Raw genomic sequence first — 22,247 nt, forward strand, 5'->3', positions numbered from 1 at the left:
CTGCGAACACAAAATGAAAAAAAAAAAAAAAAAAAACAAGAATGGAGATCGTGCGGTTCGTTGGAAGCTTACACTTGACAGTCCTCAAGCCGGGTCGGTGCGGTTCGGTGGTTTTTTTTCGGTTCTCCGGGTCTTATTTTTCTTACGGGTTTCACTTACCCGTATTCCAACTTAAAGACCCATTCCATCTCAGCCGCTGAATAGATCGTGCGGTTCAGCTCTCTTTTTCACATCTATTCCGCAAGAGAAAAAAAAAAAAAAAAAAGACCACCTCTTTGTTCTCTAAAACCCATATGCCTCGCTAAAACCCTAATTCAAACAAAGAACCGATCATCACCCTCGTTTGGAATGCATTGATTTTCCTTCTCTGCAAATAATCAGAAGAATCAAATTAAGTAAAATGCTTGCTGTTGAAGAAAGAGTAGTGAAGGCTCATGAAGCTGAAGAAGAAGTCGACGACGATGTGGATGAGGATGATGAACATTCATGGTCATCGGACTCAGACATCGGATATGCATTGGACTATTTGGACTCCAAGGACGATGACGAAGCAGTAGAAGGTGGTTTCGCAATCAATTCAAGGCGTCCCAATGCTCATGGAGGCCTTCACTCTCGCCCCAATTCCTCAACCCATCAGCCTCTCTCGAATCGCAACCAGAAATTCTCTGCCCGCATCCGAGCTTCACCTTTAGAGGTACAAATACAATTGCACTCTTAAAAGATTAAATTTTTTTTTTTTTGGTTTTTATTGTTGTGGTATGTAAACATTCTTAGCTGAGGTAGCTTTTTCATTGTTGGGTTTAATTCTGTTTGTTAGTTTCTGCTAATTTGCTAGTAAAGATTACATTTTTGTTGGCTTTGCGGTGTAGGAGTGGGAGAGCAGGTTGAATGTTGGCATGTCCAACTCGGTGACAACTTCCATTCGTGAAATTGTTCGAGAGACGGCCATTGGCAGAACCAAAACTACCGACAAAGCGGATCGTGCCACTGTCGAGAAGGTGAGAGACAATATTTTATTCACCCGACCAGTAAAAATATATAATTTTTATTTGTGGGTTTTCTTTAATCATTCCAACATTTTAGTTTATTAATTGGTTTCAGTGATTGTGTGTTTTTTTATTTCACCAGGCCATCGATCCTAGAACCCGGATGGTTTTATATAAATTATTGGGTCGTGATGTGTGTCATTGTATCAATGGCTGCATTTCTACGGGGAAAGAAGTACGTGTTGCATTACCCTTATTTTAAGACCTGTAGTAATGTGATTTTCGGACTTGGTACTGATCTTGCTGTAGTGATTATATATACTGAATCTTCTAGTTTCATTTGATAAATAATTTTCACATCTGTGGCTTCTGTGTTCTCATCATGGAATCATTCTTTCTTCTTGAACAGGCAAATGTTTATCATGCAACAAGATCTGATGGCCAGGAACTGGCGATCAAAGTGTTCAAAACATCTATTCTGGATTTTAAGTAAGTTATGTGAACTTTTAGCTTATTTTAACGATGAGTTATATTATAGAAAATTTGGACTGTGGTAGTGCCAGACACTATAAACATGCATATGCATCTATATAGCTTTTGAGAAATTTGTTGTGGGTCTAGCGATATAAAATGCTCATTGCTTTCCACAACTTTGAAATTAGATTTTCTTTTGCTTCATTTTACTTCTTTCGTATTGATGTTTATTGTGAATTTTGTTAAAATATCGTCTTGTTCTCTCTGATAGTCAAGTTTGACTGGGAAGTTGACCATGTAATTATAGAGCATAATAAAGAAAGAAAAAAAGGGTTTTAAAGTTTCTATGACAACTGAATTTACGTGCTTGGTTTTGCACCATATGTGTGTTATATCAGTAGTTTTATAATGTCTTGTTTTGCTTTCCAAACAACTTCAGGGACAGGGATAGATATGTACAAGGGGATTACCGATTCAGACATGGATACTGCAGGCACAATCCCAGGAAAATGGTGAAGACATGGGCAGAGAAAGAAAGGAGGAATCTGAAAAGGTAAGACAAACAAAATTTTAACCTTTAGACTAGGCATATCAGTACTCTTGTCTCTTTCTCTCTCTCTTGAGGGACATATATATGGAAATACAAAGGAATGTTTATGCATTTTGTACAGTGGTTTTAGCCTGAACTATGAAATCTCTATTTCAGTCTTTATAAAAACCCGACCCTATGGTTTTATTATGAAGCTGTTTTTTTTTTTTTTTTTTTTTCATGCTAATTGATTAGAGATGGTTTGTAAAATGCAGGATAGAGGACGCAGGAATTAGATGCCCAACTCCATATCATTTACAACTTCATGTGCTGGTCATGGAATTCATAGGTATGCCTATTTTCAATGAACATATCTGCTAATGGGTGTAGCAAGAGCAACTTGTTTTGGTTGTCAACCCCTTTCTTGTGACCAAACCTAGTTCCCTTTTTCCTTTTTTTTTTTTTTTTTTTTTTTTTTTTTTTTTTTTTTTCGTTTTTGTAAACAATATTGAGTTTAGGCTTCATAAGGCATATTTTAATATTTTATAGTTAGAATAACCTTGATTGTTGTATTCTATTACAGGGAAGGCAGGTTGGGCAGCACCTCGTCTCAAGGATGCTGCATTATCATTAGACAAGCTACGAGAAGGTTATAGAGAGGTGTGCCCTATTCTTTGATGATAATATTTTATGTGATGTTAATTACAATACCTGAACCTATTGGAAAGATAATGGCAGTAGGAACAGATGGACAGGCCTTAAGAGCTCTCAAATAACTTTATATTTTGTTGCTTTCCCTTGTGAGTCTCCTTGGATGGATCAGGTTGGAGTAGCCATAGTAGTGTTCATTGGAAATAGCTTAGTTTTATAATATGTTAAATTCTAACTTGCAGTAAGATTCTTATGGAGAGAGCTTTAATAGTAATTTACTTTATGTTAGTGAAAAGGTTTTATTTTTTATATTGTATTTGCTACTGGAATGACCTCGTAGTAATTTGTTGCCAGATGATTATTGCTATGCGAATGTTATATCAGAAGGGCAAACTGGTGCATGGGGACCTTAGTGAATACAATATTCTTTATTTTGATGTGAGTATTGCAATTAAACACTGTGAAGTTTGAATTCATTGTACATGATAGTATGCAATGTTATTAATGTATTCTGCTTTGCTCTTTGGCAGGGCCACTTGTATATCATTGATGTTTCTCAAGCAGTTGATCTGGACCACCCTCGTGCTAATGAATTCCTAAGTAAAGATTGTGTTCATGTTTCTGTAAGTTCATAGTTTTTGTTTTTCATTGTTTTTTAAATAGGTAATACATTCAGTGCTATGAGCTTATCAAACATTTGGTGGCACACAGGATTTCTTCAAAAAACATGGTGTAGCAGTTATGACAACTCGGGAGCTCTTTGATTTTATAGTTGACCCATGTATTGCTGATCAAGCGGTGGACAATTATCTGGATGTGGTTTGATTCCTTCCTCTTGCTGTCAAATATTAAAAAACTTAGTTTCCTATAAATAATATAAAAAATTATAGAACTTAGGTAATATCTCTATTTGACTGGCTTTGACTGCAGGTGCAACAAAAAGTTATGGCAAGAGGAGATCTATCTGCAGAGGATGAAATTGCAGACTCTGTATTCTTGCAGGTTACAACAACATAACTATGTTATTGAAGTTCCTTACATATATAAACATAAATGTATTTGCATGATTGTGGGCACGCAAAATTTTGGGATATTCATTTGTTTTTTGTCTTTGGCTTCCAGTCCTTCATTCCAAAGACACTAGAACATGTGAAGAATGTTGAGGGAGATGCAATACGGATAACTAGTGGTGAAGACACTGGGGACATGTACTATAAAACTATTACAGGACTAAAACAGGCTCTTCCTGGAGTCCAACTAGCTCCACCTGAGACTGAATCTGACTCTGATATTGATGAAGAAAATTCAAGTGATTCAGAAGGGAGGAGTTCCTTGTGCGAAATGAAGGCCTGTGATCCTCTCGATAAGAAAGTTGCTAGAAAAGAGAACAAGAAGAAAGTCAAAGAAGAGAAGAGGGAAGATCGGAAAAATAAAGTGCCAAAGGCTGTAAAGAAAAGAAAGAAGAAGCTAGCCAAATCCCGCAAGACGAGGTAGCTTCCTGTGATGGCAATTGAGTATTGGGCAAAGGATAGGCACAGCTATTATATATATATATAGAAAGCATTTAAATTTGTTACATTGGTGTTTTGATTGTTGTTTGGGCTTATCAGGGGTTATTTAAGTTTATTGGGTAGAGTTAAGTATGATTTATGGAACATATGGGTTTAGAATTTAAGATTTAGGATTTTTCTTTATTAGAGAGAGACATTGGTGTATCAGACCAAAAAAGAGATACATTGGTGTAGTTGCGATGCATGCACCATTAGTTTTGTTTTTTTTTGAGTTTATTTCCATTTCACGAAACAAGGCAGGTGCTTCCTTTAGTTATAAGGACCACAAATGGCGTACACCAAGAAATCACTTCTATCCGGCAGCCCCTCTAACTGTACCTCTGGCGCAATGTTCCCTCTAGCTTGCTAGTATATATGGGCCATTCCATTGACTTGGGTCTCTTGGTGCTGGAGCAGCCTCCCAATGCTTTGAAGATTTTTCTTTTTTAATTGTCCAAAATGATTTACAAACAAACAAACAAGCTACATAATGATGGAACTAGAGAATGCAAAATAGATAAAAGACTTTGAAATGGAAAATACTAGGATTCATGAATTCATTCCATGATTTTTACGTAAAAGCCATGCAGTGATGCTACAATGGCACTACTAAATAAATGGCGCTACATAATCAAATAATGGGAATATATAAGATGTCAGAATGTTAAGATTACATAAGGGTTCCAAACTTCATTTGGTAAGCTAGAGAACCAAGTGTTATATAAAGTGGAGAAGAAAATCCGTTCTAATCTAAACTAATTGATAACACAAATTCTTTTTGATATTGGAGAGGGAAGGTCTGAACTTGCGGCACTTTCTTGGGGCTGGCGGGCACGAAACTTGTGTGGCTTCTTTGGGTGTTGGGGTGCCTTCGGATTCTAAAGAATCCATGATGAGACAGATGAGAGGCTTTATTGAAGAAGGTCGTGGGCGCTTTCTTGGGGCTGGCGGGCACGAAACTTGTCTGGCTTTTTTGGGTGTTGGGGTGCCTTCGGATTCTAAAGAATCCATGGTGGCTTCTTTGGGTGTTGGGGTGCCTTCGGATTCTAGGCCTCCATCCTTGTTTGGAAAACCCATCTTAGAGAAAGAGGAGGACGGTTTGAGAAAAAGGAAGCGGATGCAGAAGTGAATTTCATTAAGACATAATGCACGTACATATAAATACAAGTACAAAGCTTGGCCACCAAGTATCCTAATACAACGAGGATAGAAATACAAGCATAACTAGGAGTTCTAGAGCAACGGCTCCTTTTCTGGCCAACCTGGGCCTGGCCCAAAATTTGCAAGGCGGCCAGAGGAGGAGGGGAGTTTGGTGGAATTGAAGCCTGAGGTACGTGGTTGAGTTCGTATCCATGGGAGAAGCACAAGCATTACAAGATGGTGTACCAGTTGGAGAAGAACTACTTTCCTGACCAGTACGTGTCTCGACTAGGCATTTCTTGAACCTGCTAAATCCAATGCCAATGCCAAAGAAAGGCCAAAGGGAACGAATTCGAAATTCAATAAAAATAAAAAATTAATTCATTAAATAATTATATATGGGTGTACGTGTCTGACTCACTCTACCACCTTTCGTCTTCATCCATTGGATTCCTTCCCAATCCCACTTCTTTAATTAATTACCAAAATATCTAATCTTTCTCATTTCTCTTTCATTTAGCAGTTAGTATCAAGGAAAGGAATGAAATTTCAAAAATTTCGGCGAAATTTCGCTTAAATTTTGGCCGAAATTTCGAAGCTGCTACACGTGAATTTTTGTAAACTTTCGGCGAAATTTCACCTAAATTTTGGCAAAATTTGACGAAATTTCACCCAAATTTCGTCGAAATTTCGAACCCATGTTAGTAGCACTAACTCTATGTTGGCCACACAAAAAAATACCACTAACTCTAATCCTATCCTCCAATTATATCCCCTCTAAAACCCATTGACATATATGATCGTAGCACTATATAGCATGATGATGTGATGTTATTAATTTATTTAAATTATAATATGTATACACATATTATATTTAAATGAATTGATAACATTATATAATTATACTACATTGTGTTACGATTACTCACAATAATTTCTCAATTAATTGGCATACTATTATCAATTGCTTCATCGCCTCTTCAACTTAATTAAAATAGAGTTAATTAGTGCCCGTTTGGGCTGCGGTTTAGAAGGTACAAGCACTTTTTTTTACAACTTCTGATTTGATTTCTGTTTGGAAAATCTTAGAATTTAAGATTTAGGATTTTTCTTTATTAGAGAGATACATTGGTGTATCAGACCAAAAAGAGATACATTGGTGTAGTTGCGATGCATGCACCATTAGGTTTTTTTATTTTATTTTTGAGTTTATTTCCATTTAACGAAACAAGGCAAGTGCTTCCTTAAGTTATAACTACCACAAATGACGTACACCAAGAAATCATTTCTATCCGGCATCCCCTCTAATTGGAAAAATTATAGAGTATAACTGATATACCGTCATGTGGTATAACCAATTCAATGTGTAAGGGTATTATTGGATGATGTGTTAATATTAGTAGGGTATAATATTAATAACATACACTCATATTATAACACATAGACTGATTATACCACATGTCAATATATCAATTATACAAAATAATTTCTCCGTACCTCTGGCGCAATGTTCCCTCTAGCTTGCTAGAATATATGGGCCATTCCATTGACTTGGATCTCTTGGTGCTGGAGCAGCCTCCCAATGCCGCGCTCTGAAGATTTTATTTTTTTGATTGTCCAAAATGATTTACAAACAAACAAACAAATTAACAAGCTACATAATGATAGAACTAAAAGACTTTGAAATGGAAAATACTAGGATTTCATTCCATGATTTTTACATAAAAGCCAAGCAGTGATGCTGCTAAACCTTAGCCTAAATCCACAAGGCTCTCTTGAAAAGATCTAGAGACTACTAGAAACCTCAAGAGAGTTTTGATTGAAAATAAACAACCACTGCGTAGACATCAGCTAACACACACTAGACCTAACGATCCAAGACAAGCAAACAGAAAGAGCAACAGCTAGCAACAAACAGCAACATCAGTCGGAGGAAGAGATCAAGGTCTAGCCTCGTTCCCTGCTCCTCCTACTTGTCCCTCAACAACATGAACTTCATCGTAAACGTCCTCATATGCAGAGATACAGATAATTTTCAGCATTTCAACGTTGTTTTGGTCGTCATTCCAAAACGGAGCGACCTCACCTGTTTTCTTCAAGGATACAGACACCACCCCCTTCTTCTCCTCAAAGGCAGCCCTCACGTGTCGCAAGACCTCAGCATGAAGATCATCCGGTCCATCAAACTCGTCAGGATTCACTTTTTTCAGAGTGGATTCAGTGCCATCACCCATCATTCGCTTCACACACAAACATTTTGGATCATCATCTTCTGATGAACGGCTGCGCGCCAGAGGACCCTTGACCTTGTTGAGTTGTGGGTGCTCCCTCACGAGACGACATGGCAACATGCAGCTACCTAAACAAAGTTAAAAGTGTTTGCTTGATGTTTGTGTGGAGAACATTGTAAACAAAGATGCATATATGTACACATATTAATTACATATATTACACCTACATCACTATCTGAAAATCTTTTGTTCACTGCAGCCCTTTGATTCTTTGATATGGACTATGTGATCTCTGTTGAGGCATTGATCGACTTATTGTGATCTTCCAACATTAATAAGGATCAGGACGTACGTACAAGATCACATGAGCTGGGGCTACGTACGTTTTACTCAAGAGTAATGCAGTCTGTAGATAAGGGCCTTGAAAAGGGTTATAGATTAAGACCATGGTAGAGAACTCTACTATCTAATTGTGACAATTAATTCCACCTATATATTTATTTATACTCAGAAGACAGTAAATGCTTATTAATAATTACATTTCTTTCAATATTCCAGCAGTAGATTAATTACTTTTACCAATGAAGGTAATACATGCAGAGCTTTTACCCATTAAACACGCATGCCCATCTCTCTGCGTGCCCTCAGCTATCCATGCATCATTGTCATCCTCTCTGGCACATATAATTAAGTAGTACGTGCTTCATAGTTCATACCCCTACCGTGTATTAATACTCTATTTATATATTCACTGATGAAATTAAGCGGGTGCAATTCCATTAACAGGACACAAGTCATGAATTCCCAAACTAATTCATGTATAATTAATAATCAAAGTTCATACTATGTACCATTTATTTTTATTTTGGGTGGGGATTCAAATTTGGGACCTCTCTCATCATTGACAAATTCCAATAATGTTATTCCTCTTTTATTAATGACATAATGCACATTCTAGTTCCAACAAATTTCTTGTGTAAATTGACAAATTCCTCTGCTATAATTCTTTAAATCATCACTTAATTCGATCTCTATGTGTTCACTAATTGCTTAACTATTTATATTTAGTCCCGAAAAAAAAATAGTTATATACTTATTGGCGGGTCTCTTTGTATGTATATGTATATGTGGCTATGGGCCCAATGTACGTGCTGAATTAGTGGGCCAAGATTCATGGATGCCATTTGTTGAGCCACGTCTGGGCAAGCCATAGGCCTCCAACCATATCCTGGAGTAGCGGTGTTGCATAAAAGCAGAACTGAAGCAAAAGGAGGCCCTTTTCACATATCAAATTTCCTACAAATATTAATCAGTCTGATAAGAGTTATATGTATGCCTTTAATACACACAGCCTATACTATTTGATCCCAAAATGATTCAAGACTTTCATCTTTCATATCACAGGCTCTCAATGGCCAATGCCCATCAGTCTTGGGCAACATGTACAACCCTGCTTACATGCTCTGTACTGTAAATAAGCCAGTATCCAAGATACATACTGACTGCATATGAACATACTACTGCACTACCCAAAATGAGATGGAAGTCATATTAGTTACATTTAGATATCCTCCATTCGAATTCTACTCCAATTACGCACTCAAGCAGAAGCGGATGATTTCTGGGAGAGCAGAGCCTCAAGGGATCCAGGGTCATTTACAGGAGCACTGCAAGTAAAGTTTTGGCAGACAAGAGCTACCACTTTGTCTGCAGCAAAATGATTCTTTGCCATCAGGGCAATGTTGCTATTCTTGTCTTCCCAAACTTGCATCTCTTCTGAATCAGTTGGATCTATGTGAATAACCTGCCATTTGGTTGCAAAACAAAAGCAATATTATTGCAGGAAATCACATAAGAACGTGAGAACTCGACATAAAAACTTTCTGTTTTGTTGGTATCATATGATGCAGGAACTCACTGTTTTGTTGGTATCATATGATGCATGAGCTGCGGCAAGCATGTTTTCAAACTCTACAGAATGCTTATGGCCAACCAAGACAACTTGCTTTCGAGAAGGAACAGTGAGCATGTCTGCAGCGCAACACATTAAAGGTACCGCCATAGCCATGTCTTTTAATCTTGTCTCGAAAACGGCCTGTTAAAGCAGAGTAAGAAAATGAGCAGAAGTTGAGACACACTTCCCAGATTAAATGTAAAAGCTTATTTTTGGTTAAGAAACTCGAACCAGAACATGCTCTGCATCCTGCCTGTAATGATCAGACCTTTTTCCAGCTACCATGGATGCCAATCTTACAAGATTGATCACAGAAACTGAGTTTCCAGAGGGCTCTGCCCCATCATGATCTTCCTTCACTCGAAGGAGAACATTAGGGTCTTCCCCAGGGGTATTAAAATAGCCACCTCCTTCCCTATCAAGAAATAAATCATCCTGGAAAAATCTCCAGTAAACTAGCATCAAGAAAAGTAAGAAAGTGAAAAGCTACAAAACTTGGAAATGGCAGGTAAGCATTTCTTGCCTGGGTGTCTTGCAGTTCAGTTGCCCAAACTAGCCACTTGGTTTCACCACCAAATTCATAAAGATCCAACAACCCTGAAATAAGAAAGGCATAATCATCCAAAAATCCAGGTGCTTTAGATGGACCATTCCTAAAGCTGTGTTGTAGTCGATGTGTTTGCTCATTGTAAAGCTGTCTCCTAATGAAAGATGCCGCCCTCTCTGCAACTTGCATGTACTCCTTCGGCTGATGTTTTTGGAATGCAATAAACCACAATGATCAATAAAATATGACTGATGGGGAAAAATAGATTAATTGCATGTGCCACATATGAGACTGCCACCACCTTTGAGTGTCAAATCATTAAACCTAACACTCACCCATCCCCATGAACTCACTGTTATGAGTGATGACCCACTATGGTATTATAGCTTTAAAAGCGTCCCATTTGCAGTAAACATTGCTATAAAGTAAATAAACATGGTCCAACAAAGTAAACATAACAACCACAACCACAGAACCTTCTCCTATACCACAACTAAATTTTTTTTTTTTTTAAAGTCCGCATATTCTAAGCTACCCACCAGCACAATAAAGTCAAAGATGGTAAAACTTACATCACAGCCAAAGACAGGAAAGTTGAATTTGGTCCCCTCAGGTTCACCCTTGAGAATTTTAGAAGCTCTTGCAAAAGATGAGATAGCCAGTCCATTCCACGATACAATTACCTAGCAAGCATCTGATCTATTAATTTGTTCTTGAAAAATAAGAGAAAATGCAAAACCATATGAGGTGGGTTCTTCCACAATTTAATTCATTGTGTTAAGAGAGAACACCTTATCATCCAAATGTGGTCTTGGTCGAGTAGATCTTACTTCAAAAAGCTTTTGCCTGCTCTTGCCCAGAATATCGAGGTATTTCTCAACAGGCATGGCAAATTTTGGTGCCATTTCAGAAGGGTTTTTTCTCTCAATGAGCACATTCTTGTCCTTAAATTCTTTGTGAGGATCACTCATTCCCGAAAGGTCACAGTTACCCGGAGGCTTTATATAATAGTGGTTCTTAAACAGAGTTGCATCCTCTCCAAGTACGTCTTCAACCTAAATGGAAACAACCAATTAACATTAGGGGGGAAAAAGAAGAGAGTAACCAATGACTATAAAGAGTTCTCTAATATCTCATACAGTCATACATAAACATTTCCACTTCAAGGTTGATAGGAACTTTTTTGTTACATCCTGAAAATGTATCAAATTCAGCAACCAGTAAAAGAAATCCAGGGATGCATCAAGCAACAATGATATAGAAGAATACACTCGGTTGCAACTGATCAAATACGCAGCACGGTAGAAGTAATATTAATGTGACGGGACATAACAAATTAGAATTGACATGAAACAAAAGAGTCAATTTAAGGATGAGACCGTGATCTAAAAACCTCTTTGCTAGTCCAAACGTAGAAGGCTCCTTCCTTTTTTCTTGTAGCACCTTCAGATTCAGCACTATCAGCATCTTCTGCTGAATATATTTCGCCTTCTGGTCCAATCATTTCTCTCCTCAGATAATCAAGAATATCCCGAGATATACATGAATAGAAGACATCTTTGGTAATAGAAAAGGAATCTAAATAAACATTAGCAAGCTGCCCTTGATCATACAGCATCTTCTCAAAGTGTGGGACTGCAAATAAAACACTACTGCTTCAACAATCTGTTACACATAAGCAAGCAAGGAAAAACAAGAGAGAAGGAGTTGGGGGCAGGGCATGCATAGTGGCTATAAGACATAGGCATTTGATGAAATAAACAGTTCACTGTTTGAGCATGCCTTACTAGGAAAGGCTGACTATTGATGGAAATGATTTCTTAAGATAAACTGACCATGCCAGCACTCATCCACGCTGTATCTGTGGAAGCCACCTCCAATGTGGTCGTGGATGCCCCCTCTTGCCATGCATTGCAAGGTAAAGAAAACCATCTTCAGACCTTCATTTGCCTCACCCGACTTTCCAGTTCCCTCCAACTTCTTTGAGTGATAAAGCATCAGCTGGATCTCAACTGGTCTAGGAAACTTTGGGGCAGAACCAAACCCACCCAACTTTGAATCATAGCTTCCAGAAAGCTATAAGAGAATTGAAGCAGGAAGATTAGGAAAAGTAAGAAATATCTCAATCAAGCATTAACAACGTCAAATCAATGCAAATGCATAATAGCTATGTTCTCTTACAACTAAAGAAGCAATATCGTTGGAGTAAACTTTCACTCCAGCATATCAATATGTGCATCTCTTCTAATAAATTTATTGAAGGATCGGTGATGACATTTTGTTTCCCCCAATGCCCTTTTTAAAAGGAAAGAGAAAGGAAGGCAGGGTTTGCAGCAGACCTTTTACTTGCACCACCAAAAACTCAGAAGTAGGTATGCCGTGGACAAAATAAACATAGGAAACTTCTCAATGTAAAGACACCTACTTGCTCAGCACATAGACGCAACGCAATTTGTGGAAGCCCATCTGACAATTTATTAGAACTTGCACTTGCTGACAATGCTTCTGACAGCTGTTCAATAGCAAAGGCTCCGCTCTTAACAAGCACATCCCTCTTACTATCCCAAGCATCTTTCACCTTTCTGACAAAGAAGGCAGATATTAAAATGAGCAAGGGAAGCCAAAAACAAAAGATAATAACAAGTATTCAGAGGTAATGTGCAGAGTCCAACTCAACAATCACTTCCATAGTTATCAAGAAGAGAGAGAGAGAGAGAGGGGGGGGGGGGGATCTCCTCACCTAAGTATAGTCTTAAATCCTGGTCTCCCATACTTATCATCTGGGGGAAAGTAAGTCCCACCCATCAAAGGTTTCAAATCAGGTGAAAGGAAGACACTCAGTGGCCAACCGCCACCACCATACAGAGCCTGCACATAGGTCATATATACCTGCAAAAATAATAAATAAATAAAAATTATCAGCACATCACGACACTCATATAACTGGTGAAAAATCCTTTTATTTTTATAATAAAAGTACTTCAATCCAAACTATAAACTATTGTTCCAAAATATTTTCTTTCTTCTTTATATTTGGGCTAGAAAAGATTTCAATCTAAAACGAAGAACATTACTAAGGTACTACACCTCATACCAGAGGCCACCTTTAATATAGTTGAACATAGAATAACATGAGACGTGAGAAGACCTAACTAATAACTTCATTGATGGTAACATCACAGGTTTATTATAATGTATTATTATTCACCTTATCCACATCTGGTCTTTCCTCTCGATCCACCTGCGGTACTGATATATTAGAAAAATGGAACGCAAAATGACAATACTAAATTGAGAGGAAAAAAAAAAAGAGTTCTTTCCGGAAACTGATATAACTAACCAATTTGGAAATGAGGTAATTGAATTCACAAACTACAGAACGTATACCCAATGAGGCTAACAAATTAGACTCACCTTGATACTAACAAACCAATCATTCAGCAATTTGGCAACGCCTTCATCCTCAAAAGACTCAGCCTCCATAACATGACACCTTATTCATAGTTCCCCACCAACTAATTAGTTCTCATTCATTTGTCACTTTGATATTCAATAGTAGATTAATCAACTTCCAAAACTGGATAAAAAAATCTTACCAGTGACATGTGCTGTATCCGACTTTTCATGTAAAAGCAATGAATCACATATCAGCCATTACTCATGTCCGATACTACCAAAGAACATAAAACATGGGTAGTAGCTAAACGCAAGAATAAATTACTTGATAAGAAGATGGGCACGTCTCTCTTTCGAGCTTCAGCGAAAGCTTCTTCACCCCATGGATACCAATCAACCTTGCAGACACAGTCAAATTGCCCAGTTTAGGTCGCAGAGTAAATCAAAGAAAAAAGAAAATAAATGAAAAATTCAACTCAATTATGGCAAATAACTCAATCCCATTCCAGATTGGTATAACCCAAGATTAACTACAGTTTCTCTTCACCACCATGAATTCGCGGGAACCAAACAGAGCAGTAACAAAATGATTAAAAGGAGAATTGAGAATCGGCCATACCGGGTTGTGGGCATGTTGAAGAAGATACGGACTATGCTCAGCAGCGAGGCGATTGGTGTGCTTGTGAGACTGCGAAGTTGGGTTGGAAGTCTGTTCAGCCATGGCCAGAAGCTTGGAAGCGTAAATGGGTCGACGAAAAATGAGAGAGGGCAGTGCGGGAAAGTGAGTGATGGGATATGGGTTTGTTGTTGTTGAGTGTAAGGGCAATAATAGTTTGGTTTTTGGGTGAGAGAGGAAGCGATGCAGGGATGGAGAAGAGAGAGCAAGCCTTTTGAGCATAGAATTGTTACTGTGGAGAAGCAAAGAAGTGCTATAAGGAGAAGAAATTGCTGCAATGGCTGCCATGTGTGGGACTGGTGAGGTGATGAAAATGTAGAGAGGGCCATGTGGAGCTTGGGCCAGTTTGACGCTTGGAGTAGAATCACAACAGGTGGCCCAGCTTTGACCTTTCAGCTTCTATGTGTTTTAAGGATAAGCAACAGCCTATCTTATAATTTTGGTTGCTACTTGGTGTCAACTACCGAGTGGTATTCTTCTTCTTTTTTTGGTACATTATGCATACACATTCTTTGCTTATATGAGCTTATTTAAAAGATTTTTTTAGGTTTACTCCACATTGTAGTAGTTTTATATCCAGGTTATCTATTTTTGTAAGTATTCGTTTTTCAAATTAACTATGCAAAAAATTAAACAAATTAGAGACTATTTAATCACGTGAAATTGGTAACCATTATGGTGTGTTTGGATGGAGAAAAAAAAATTGGAATTTAAACAAAATTCAGCATTTAAGAAATTACATGTTCTAATTTCCTTGTTTGGGTCCATAATTATAGAATTTTGTAAATTATATGTGGAAAAAAAACTTGGGATTTGAAGGCTGTAAATTCTAAGTTTAAATTCTACCTAAATTGGTGTCATTTTCAAAATGTCAATTTTTATAAAATAAAAAAAAGGTCATGTCCACCCATCACCTTGCCAATTAATTACAATACCACCACCACTACCGCCATGCCGACGTTACCACCACCAATACCGTCACCACCACTGCCACCGCCACTGCCACCTCCGCCGCCACCATCACCACCACAACCACCACCTCCGCCTCCACCACTACAACCGCCACCGCCGCCACCGTCACCACCACCACCACCACCGCCACCACCACCACCACTACCACCGCCCGCGACCACCACCACCGACACCACCTCTGCCGCCACCACCACAGCCGCCACTAATGCCACCACTGTCGCCGCCCCCGCCACCACCACCACCGACACCACCTCTGCCGCCACTGCCTCCATCACCAGTGCCATCACCACCACCGTCGCCGTCGTCACCACCACCGCCAATGTCGCCGTTGCCGCCACCTCTAATACCCCAATTTTTGCCACCACCATTTCTCCCACCGCTCGTGGCCCATCACTCCTACTACCATCGTCAACTCACCACAAGTATCATTTTTATTGTTGCCACTATTACCATCACTCTTTTATAAAACTACTATAAATTTCGTATTTAAATTCTATTATAATTACATTCGTGTTTGGATGGAGAAAAAAAACTTAGAATTTAAATAAAACTCAGCATTTAAAAAATTACATGCTCTAATTTCCTTGTTTGGGTCCATAAATATAGAATTTTGTAAATTCTATGTGGAAAAAAACTTGAGATTTGAAGGCTGTAAATTCCAAGTTTAAATTCCATCTAAACTGGTGTTATTTTCAAAATTCTAATTTTTATAAAAATAAAAAAAAAGTCGTGTCTACCCATTATCTTGCCAATTAATTACAATACCACCACCACTACCACCACCACCATCGTCACCACCACTGCCACCACCACCACCATCGTCACCACCACTGCCACCACCACCGCCACCTCCGCCGCCACCATCACCACCACAACCACCGACACCACCTTCGCCGCCACCACCACCTCTGCCACTACTACGACCGCCACCGCCGCCACCGTCACCACCACCACCACTGCCGGCTGCCACCACCACTAACACCACCTCTGCCGCTACCACCACAGCCGCCACTATTGCCACCACCGTCGCCGCCACCGTCACCACCACTGACACCGCCACCGCCACCACCACCACCACCACTGACATTGACACCGCCGCCGCCGCCTCCATCACCAATGCCATCACCACCACCATCGCTGTTGTCGTCGCCACCACCATCACCATCACCATCACCATCACCGCCAATGTCGCCGTTGCCACCACCTCCAATATCCCAATTTTTGCCACCACCATTTCTCCCACCGTCCGTGGGCCATCACCCCTACTACCATCGTCAACTTACCACAAACATCATTTTTATTGTTGCCACTATCACCATCACTCATTTATAAAACTATTATAAATTTCGTATTTAAATTCCATTATGATTACATTTATCCAAACAAGAGAATTTATAAATTCTAGAATTTTAAATCACGTCATTTTTAATTCTGTCATTTGTAAATTCCTTAGTAGTTTCAAATTACTTCATCCAAACGCATATAAATTCTAAAATTTTAATAATGTCATTTTTAATTCCGTCATTTATAAATTCCTTAGTAGTTTCAACCTATTTCATCCGTACACAAGAATTAGTACTCTTTAATTGTGATCAAAAGAGGTTCCACCTCTTCATTAGCACGTGTCACCGTGATTTTATTGCCATGGGCCCACAAGTGAAGTGAGAACTAGAACTGGACCCATCAGATATAATTAGGCCCACCCGGAAGTACCAGTCCATTGAAGGAACCTTGGCCCGTGAGTGAAGGCATGGGCCATGAGCAGATCCAATTTGTCTCCCTGAATTGTTTTCTAAGTTCATAACCAAGCTGTGCAATTTGATCGTCTAGCTGAAAGTTTTCAAATGTCAACCCTGTCCTGGTATTAACCCAATGAGAAAAGTGAAAACATGCAGGTTCATGTAACTCTAATTGAGGTCGTAAACTAATGTCCCCCCTCACTTTTGCTCCACATTTTTTTTTGGTCAAACTTTTGCTCCAAGTTTTGATCTTTACATATATAACCTCTAGAATGTTATAATGGAATACAAAAATTACAGATTCAAATGGGATCTCAGCTATTTAACCTGTCAACAAGAAATCATTGCATCTCTACATACAACATACAGAACACACGATTAAACCAATTTTCTCCATCAAGATATCCTGATTATCCGGTGTCTTCCAGCGATATTGCCACAGAAGGCTAGAAATTAGCCAGCTGGAGCACTTATAGATTCAGCAAGTTCTTCCAGGAGTTCCTTCTGTTCCAAGGAAGTACAAGCCTGCAAGAAACACAGATATCAATTGCAGGGCAATCACATTGTCACAAAGCAAACTTAGAAGTCCATGCCTATATTCTTCTTACAGTTTTTCTTTTTGACAAAAACTATAATTACAATTAATTAATTAAGAAAAAGGACATGTCTTACAAGAGAAATACGGTGGAAACCATACCTGAACCGAATTCTCTATATCACCATTAAGAAAAGAGGTGAGCTCAAAGTTCATCTTTAACCGGTGGTCAGTCACTCTATTGTCCTATTTTAGTAAACAAAACGAGTTACTAACATCCAGAAACATAAAAAATCTGACAATAGACAAAATTATTGAACACTAATCTCACACTGGTTAGGTTAACTGACAGCTAATAACTATATAGTATACATGCCTATTAGTCTCTACACCTAATATCTTAAGCTTATGAATTGGATACTTCAATAAAAATCACATATTTATAATACTTCAGCAGCCAGTCAAATAACTTGCAACTATGGATTGTTAATAAGTCTCAAATGGAAGCTTCCAAGCTATTAATTTATGATGATATACAATATAAACCAAACTACCAATTTTGTCAGTACCTTGAAATTATATGTCCGAATCTTTTCTGCACGAGAACCAGTACCAACCTGCATTTTAAGAATACAACATCACATAGTTTAGTCCAGTGCCTAAAACCATAATCTAAATATTGTAATCAGAATATTCTTTTAACCCACAAGACAACTATTTATGTATAAAAAATGGCCATGGCTAAAGGTCCCATTCCATACCCTAATACCAAAGAAAACCATATTCTCTAAGCTGAAAAATACCTGTGACTTTCGTTGATTCCTAATCTTCTCTTGCTGCTCTCTCAACTTTATCTTATACCTGTACAAGGTCATTGATAATCGTAAATGCACAAAAGAAAAAGTGGGGGCAAAGAAGAAGGTGTTATCTGTGAATGGTCTGAATCCACACTCATCTCAGGCTATTACAAATATGTAATGCAAAAACCAAAACATTTTAATAATAAAGGGTAAGAGTCAATATACCAATCACAGTAAGAATATGACATTAAACACATGGTGAAATAAGTCCTCACAATTTTGCTCGAAGCAATTGGAAAGCACGATGCTTATTCTGAAGTTGAGACCTTTCTTCACTACAAAAGATGCGGATGCCCGTTGGTTTATGGACTAGATCAACAGCTGTCTCCACCTTGTTGACATTCTGCCCTGCATGATAATCATGCATTAGAGTTGACTCACACAGGGAATCCTTTTCCCCAGAGTGATGCATGGAAAATCAAGTCACTTGAGAAAATTATATTTGTTGCACAAAAATACCTCCAGCTCCCCCGGACCTTGCTGTTGTCAGTTCAATATCTTTTGGGTCAATAACCACCTCAACTTCATCTGCCTATATTAAGGAATTGAACAAGCGCAAATAAGTTAATGAAATCGATAATGCTTGACAATATATAAAAGATTACAGTGATAAATAACATTCACAAGATTCAGAATTTCCTGGCTGCCTCAGCATTCTTGATTTGAAGTTTCAACCATTATGAAGTACGTAAGGCATAATTTAAACAAGTCAAAAGTATGCTTAGAAAATATATAAATTTTAAATCCAGGAAATTAATAAGAGTTGCAAGTAAAATGTAAAAACAGGCAATCCATACAAAAGAAAACTCTGAAGGGAATTGCAGCAGATAAAGGGACACTTCCAACCAGATTAGACAGCAAAAAGAAAAATCAAGTAGAATGGCAAAAATGTGTTCCAACCCGCAGTAATTGTGGCCTCACTGGCGAATGTATGACTGCATCTTTCATGCACTTACTAATACATCAGAGAAATTCATGACCTTTCAAGATTAGGCATAATCAATATGAGGAACTTGCAACATTGGTGCACCTATGTTAGTAATGCCACGCACACTCAAGCAACACTAACTTGAATCTCTCACAATCCAAACTTAACTGAAAAATGTGTAATTTGTATAAAGTATAAGCTACCTCGGGCATGATCGCAACAGTTGCAGTGGAAGTATGCACACGACCCTGTGTTTCTGTTAGAGGCACACGCTGAACCCGGTGAACCCCAGACTCATATTTTAATTTGCTGTATACACGTTTTCCTTTGACCTCCATCACATAGGTCTTGAATCCTCCCCTTTCAGCCTAAAAGAATGAAGGAAAGCTCTGTCAGTCATGTCAATAGCAATAGGATATACCTCTTTAAAAATTTCAGAGAGACATACCTCTGCGCTTGAAACTGGGCTGAACTTCCAGGAATTCCTCTCACTGTACTTCTCATACATACGGACCTTGGTATGAAAAACAAATAAGAAGAAAAAGTACATAGGCGCATCAATAAAAGATACAAAAACAAGTTTATTCAATGCACTTTGTAACCTAACTCATAACTATAGTCTATTTTAAAGGACAAAAGAAACATATACCTACAAGATCACCTGCCCAGATTCCAGCTTCATCACCGCCAGTACCAGCCCTTACTGCAACAAGGAATAATACTGCTTTTTAGTACGAATGAAATGGAAGGACAACCACCTTCATTGCAAACAATTAGAACAACGCTCAATAAAGCTGATTAATGCCCAGTAGGAACATGTATATGTGCATGAGAGGAACAATATCAGTCAAACCTAATCACTCATTCCACCTTCGCATATATGAGGTTCCATTATTTACCATATCTCTTCCTAGTTAATAAGCCCCCCCAGAAAAGGAGAGAGCACTTTATTTTGTTATAAATGATATGTGGGTTGCAGGCAATCAATTAGAACAGTTTATATAAGGGAAAAATATGGGATTACCTTCAAGCAATATATTTCTTGCATCAAGAGGGTCACTAGGAAGGAGTAGCGTCTGTTAATATATAATGTGACATTATCAAAATTGATATTTAAAACTATAGGAAAAAGAAAATATTAGAAAAGAGAAACAACAAGAGAACAATTTAAAAATTAACTTTGAGAAGCAATAACTTATGAATGAGGAGACGAGCATAGAGTGTCCTTTACAAGGCTCATCCAGTCAACAATCTTAGATCAAATTAGTTAACAATACCAAATTGATAACCAAAGTAACTTGAGCAGCAAAAAGTTAAAAATTAAAAAAAATAAAAGAAGTCAATTCATGCATGTAAAAGATACCTTAAGCTTCTCCTCAAGTTCTTTGATTTGATTGGATAAAGATTCAATTTCATAAGATATCATCTCTGCCATATCCTCATCACTGACATCTTCTTTTGCTAAAGCTGATACATTGATTAAAAAGAGGGGGAAAATATCAAGATGAATCTTATTAAATAGCTTCCATTTGTTCAAAAGAAATGTTTTACAAATGTATACAAGTTGGAGCGAACCTTTAGTCTCTTCTAACTGCTTCTCACAGTCCTTGTATTTCTTATAGATTGCCACAACCTGTCCATCGAAAACAAAGGTAATAAATTGTCAGTGAAAATCCGAAATGAAATTCAAGCAGGATATGCAAGTAAAACTTGGCACCATAAGTGGTTAAGATAAATTGCAGTACCTCGTCAAGCTCTGCCACAGATTGCGCCAGCTTCTGGTATTCACTGGGATTTGACACGATATCTGGATCCGCCAGCTTGACCTACAATTGTTTTTGTCCCCTTCTTTATGAGTAAATCAAACAACTGCAATAACTAACAATGCAGCAGCAATCTATACTGATATATGAAGGTAGACTACTAGTTTAGTAGTTTAGGCCCGAAAACCAACTAAACCCAATTTATGCTGGTCTTTCAAAAAATTAAATGGAGGGGGAGAACCATATGGGCATATTTTGAATTGGATTAAGGGTAGATTTAATCCAAAGCTTTGTGTCAAAAGTAATCCCTGCAATGGGCCTTCAATTGCAATCACATCATCAAAATTGGAATGGCCAAAATACCATATTCCCAATCTTCCCAAAACCATTCCAAATTCTCCACCAGACAAACCCATAAACCCATACCTAAAACCCTAAATCATTCACCTAGATAGTAGTAAATTACTCGTCCTTAAAACCTCACAGACGCACACACAGAGAAAGAATCATAAGCCAAAAGCATTCTATTAGTGTACAAAACTACCGATAATTCTTTCCATGTCTTCTCAGCAGATTCCAGCTTCGTAATCAAATAAGGCGCCTGCAATTTCACAAACAGCATGTATAAGAAAGTGACTCCTATAGTCCTATTAGAACAGTTTGTTTCTCGGGAAAACTATTTCCTTGAAAAAAATAAAATAAAACCCTAATAAGGAAGCTATGAACTACTAATCGCAATTTTTCAATTGTTTAGGTAAATTTGAGATATATGTACGGACCGCCATGCAAATGAGTGTTGGAGCTCTGGGAGGAGGTTTATTAAGGACGACGAGACTCCAAGAAGGGTCGCGAAAACGGTGTCGTACTGGAAATGCGAGTAATCGAGCTGGTGTGGAGCTCGTAGTTAAGCCACTCATTGCCGCCGTGGTAGTAGGAGACCAGGGAAAAGCGCCGTAAGTCGAAGTGGTCGGAAATGAAAATCGATTTGATTTTTTAAGCTATATGGATGGGGGTGCTGGAAACGGACACGTGGCGTTTGGAAGTGATCAGATAAGTTTCCTTACACAGCCTGTTTGGGAACTGGGATATTGTATCGGACAAGCAGAATAAGGTTGTGCTTTGACGGCTTAGGTTGGGACATATGATATTATGATTAGCGACACCGACCCGAACAACCAAGACCGACTACCGAAACCGACAGCAGCGGAAGAGCTCAAGATGGACTGCTGCTGAACTGATTCCACTCGGTTACTAACTTTTCAGGTTCGGTTGGACTCAAAATGGTGTCGGTGGCGCTTCGATTCGGGATTTTGGGC

At 38.4% G+C, this 22,247-nt stretch overlaps 3 protein-coding genes across 4 annotated transcripts; 1 reads left to right on the forward strand and 2 right to left on the reverse strand.

The window, feature by feature from the left end:
- Window positions 1-313: 313 nt before the first annotated feature.
- On the forward strand, window positions 314-4,314 carry LOC147275610 (uncharacterized). Of its 2 annotated transcripts, none has more exons than XM_086254583.1 (12): window positions 314-694; window positions 870-998; window positions 1,129-1,221; window positions 1,396-1,475; window positions 1,900-2,013; window positions 2,265-2,338; window positions 2,573-2,649; window positions 2,995-3,078; window positions 3,171-3,263; window positions 3,352-3,459; window positions 3,571-3,642; window positions 3,763-4,314. In XM_086254583.1, exons 1-12 carry the CDS (start codon window positions 401-403, stop codon window positions 4,132-4,134), a joined length of 1,590 nt encoding a protein of 529 aa, XP_086110709.1. In that variant the 5' UTR covers window positions 314-400; the 3' UTR covers window positions 4,135-4,314. The 2 variants fall into 2 exon arrangements, with proteins under 2 accessions (XP_086110709.1, XP_086110710.1); XM_086254584.1 differs by having other exon boundaries at window positions 873-998.
- A 4,506-nt stretch (window positions 4,315-8,820) lies between these two features.
- On the reverse strand, window positions 8,821-14,479 carry LOC147275611 (catalytics). The gene is made up of 15 exons (XM_086254782.1): window positions 14,078-14,479; window positions 13,784-13,856; window positions 13,659-13,680; window positions 13,477-13,555; window positions 13,271-13,303; window positions 12,803-12,951; window positions 12,488-12,644; window positions 11,898-12,138; window positions 11,456-11,697; window positions 10,854-11,117; window positions 10,635-10,745; window positions 10,039-10,263; window positions 9,747-9,950; window positions 9,480-9,656; window positions 8,821-9,365 (listed from the first exon to the last, which is right to left on the reverse strand). Exons 1-15 carry the CDS (start codon window positions 14,420-14,422, stop codon window positions 9,162-9,164), a joined length of 2,526 nt encoding a protein of 841 aa, XP_086110908.1. The 5' UTR covers window positions 14,423-14,479; the 3' UTR covers window positions 8,821-9,161.
- A 2,597-nt stretch (window positions 14,480-17,076) lies between these two features.
- Window positions 17,077-21,912, reverse strand: APG3 (Peptide chain release factor 1). Its single transcript, XM_086253633.1, has 15 exons — window positions 21,711-21,912; window positions 21,476-21,532; window positions 20,914-20,994; window positions 20,744-20,801; window positions 20,532-20,635; window positions 20,193-20,244; window positions 19,822-19,871; window positions 19,617-19,682; window positions 19,372-19,536; window positions 18,700-18,772; window positions 18,456-18,588; window positions 18,184-18,241; window positions 17,950-17,997; window positions 17,543-17,626; window positions 17,077-17,370 (listed from the first exon to the last, which is right to left on the reverse strand). Exons 1-15 carry the CDS (start codon window positions 21,846-21,848, stop codon window positions 17,299-17,301), a joined length of 1,239 nt encoding a protein of 412 aa, XP_086109759.1. The 5' UTR covers window positions 21,849-21,912; the 3' UTR covers window positions 17,077-17,298.
- Window positions 21,913-22,247: the final 335 nt, after the last annotated feature.

The sequence above is a fragment of the Dryas octopetala genome, chromosome 8 (genome assembly GCF_963921425.1).
Source record: "Dryas octopetala chromosome 8, drDryOcto1.1, whole genome shotgun sequence".
Lineage (NCBI taxonomy): Eukaryota > Viridiplantae > Streptophyta > Magnoliopsida > Rosales > Rosaceae > Dryas > Dryas octopetala.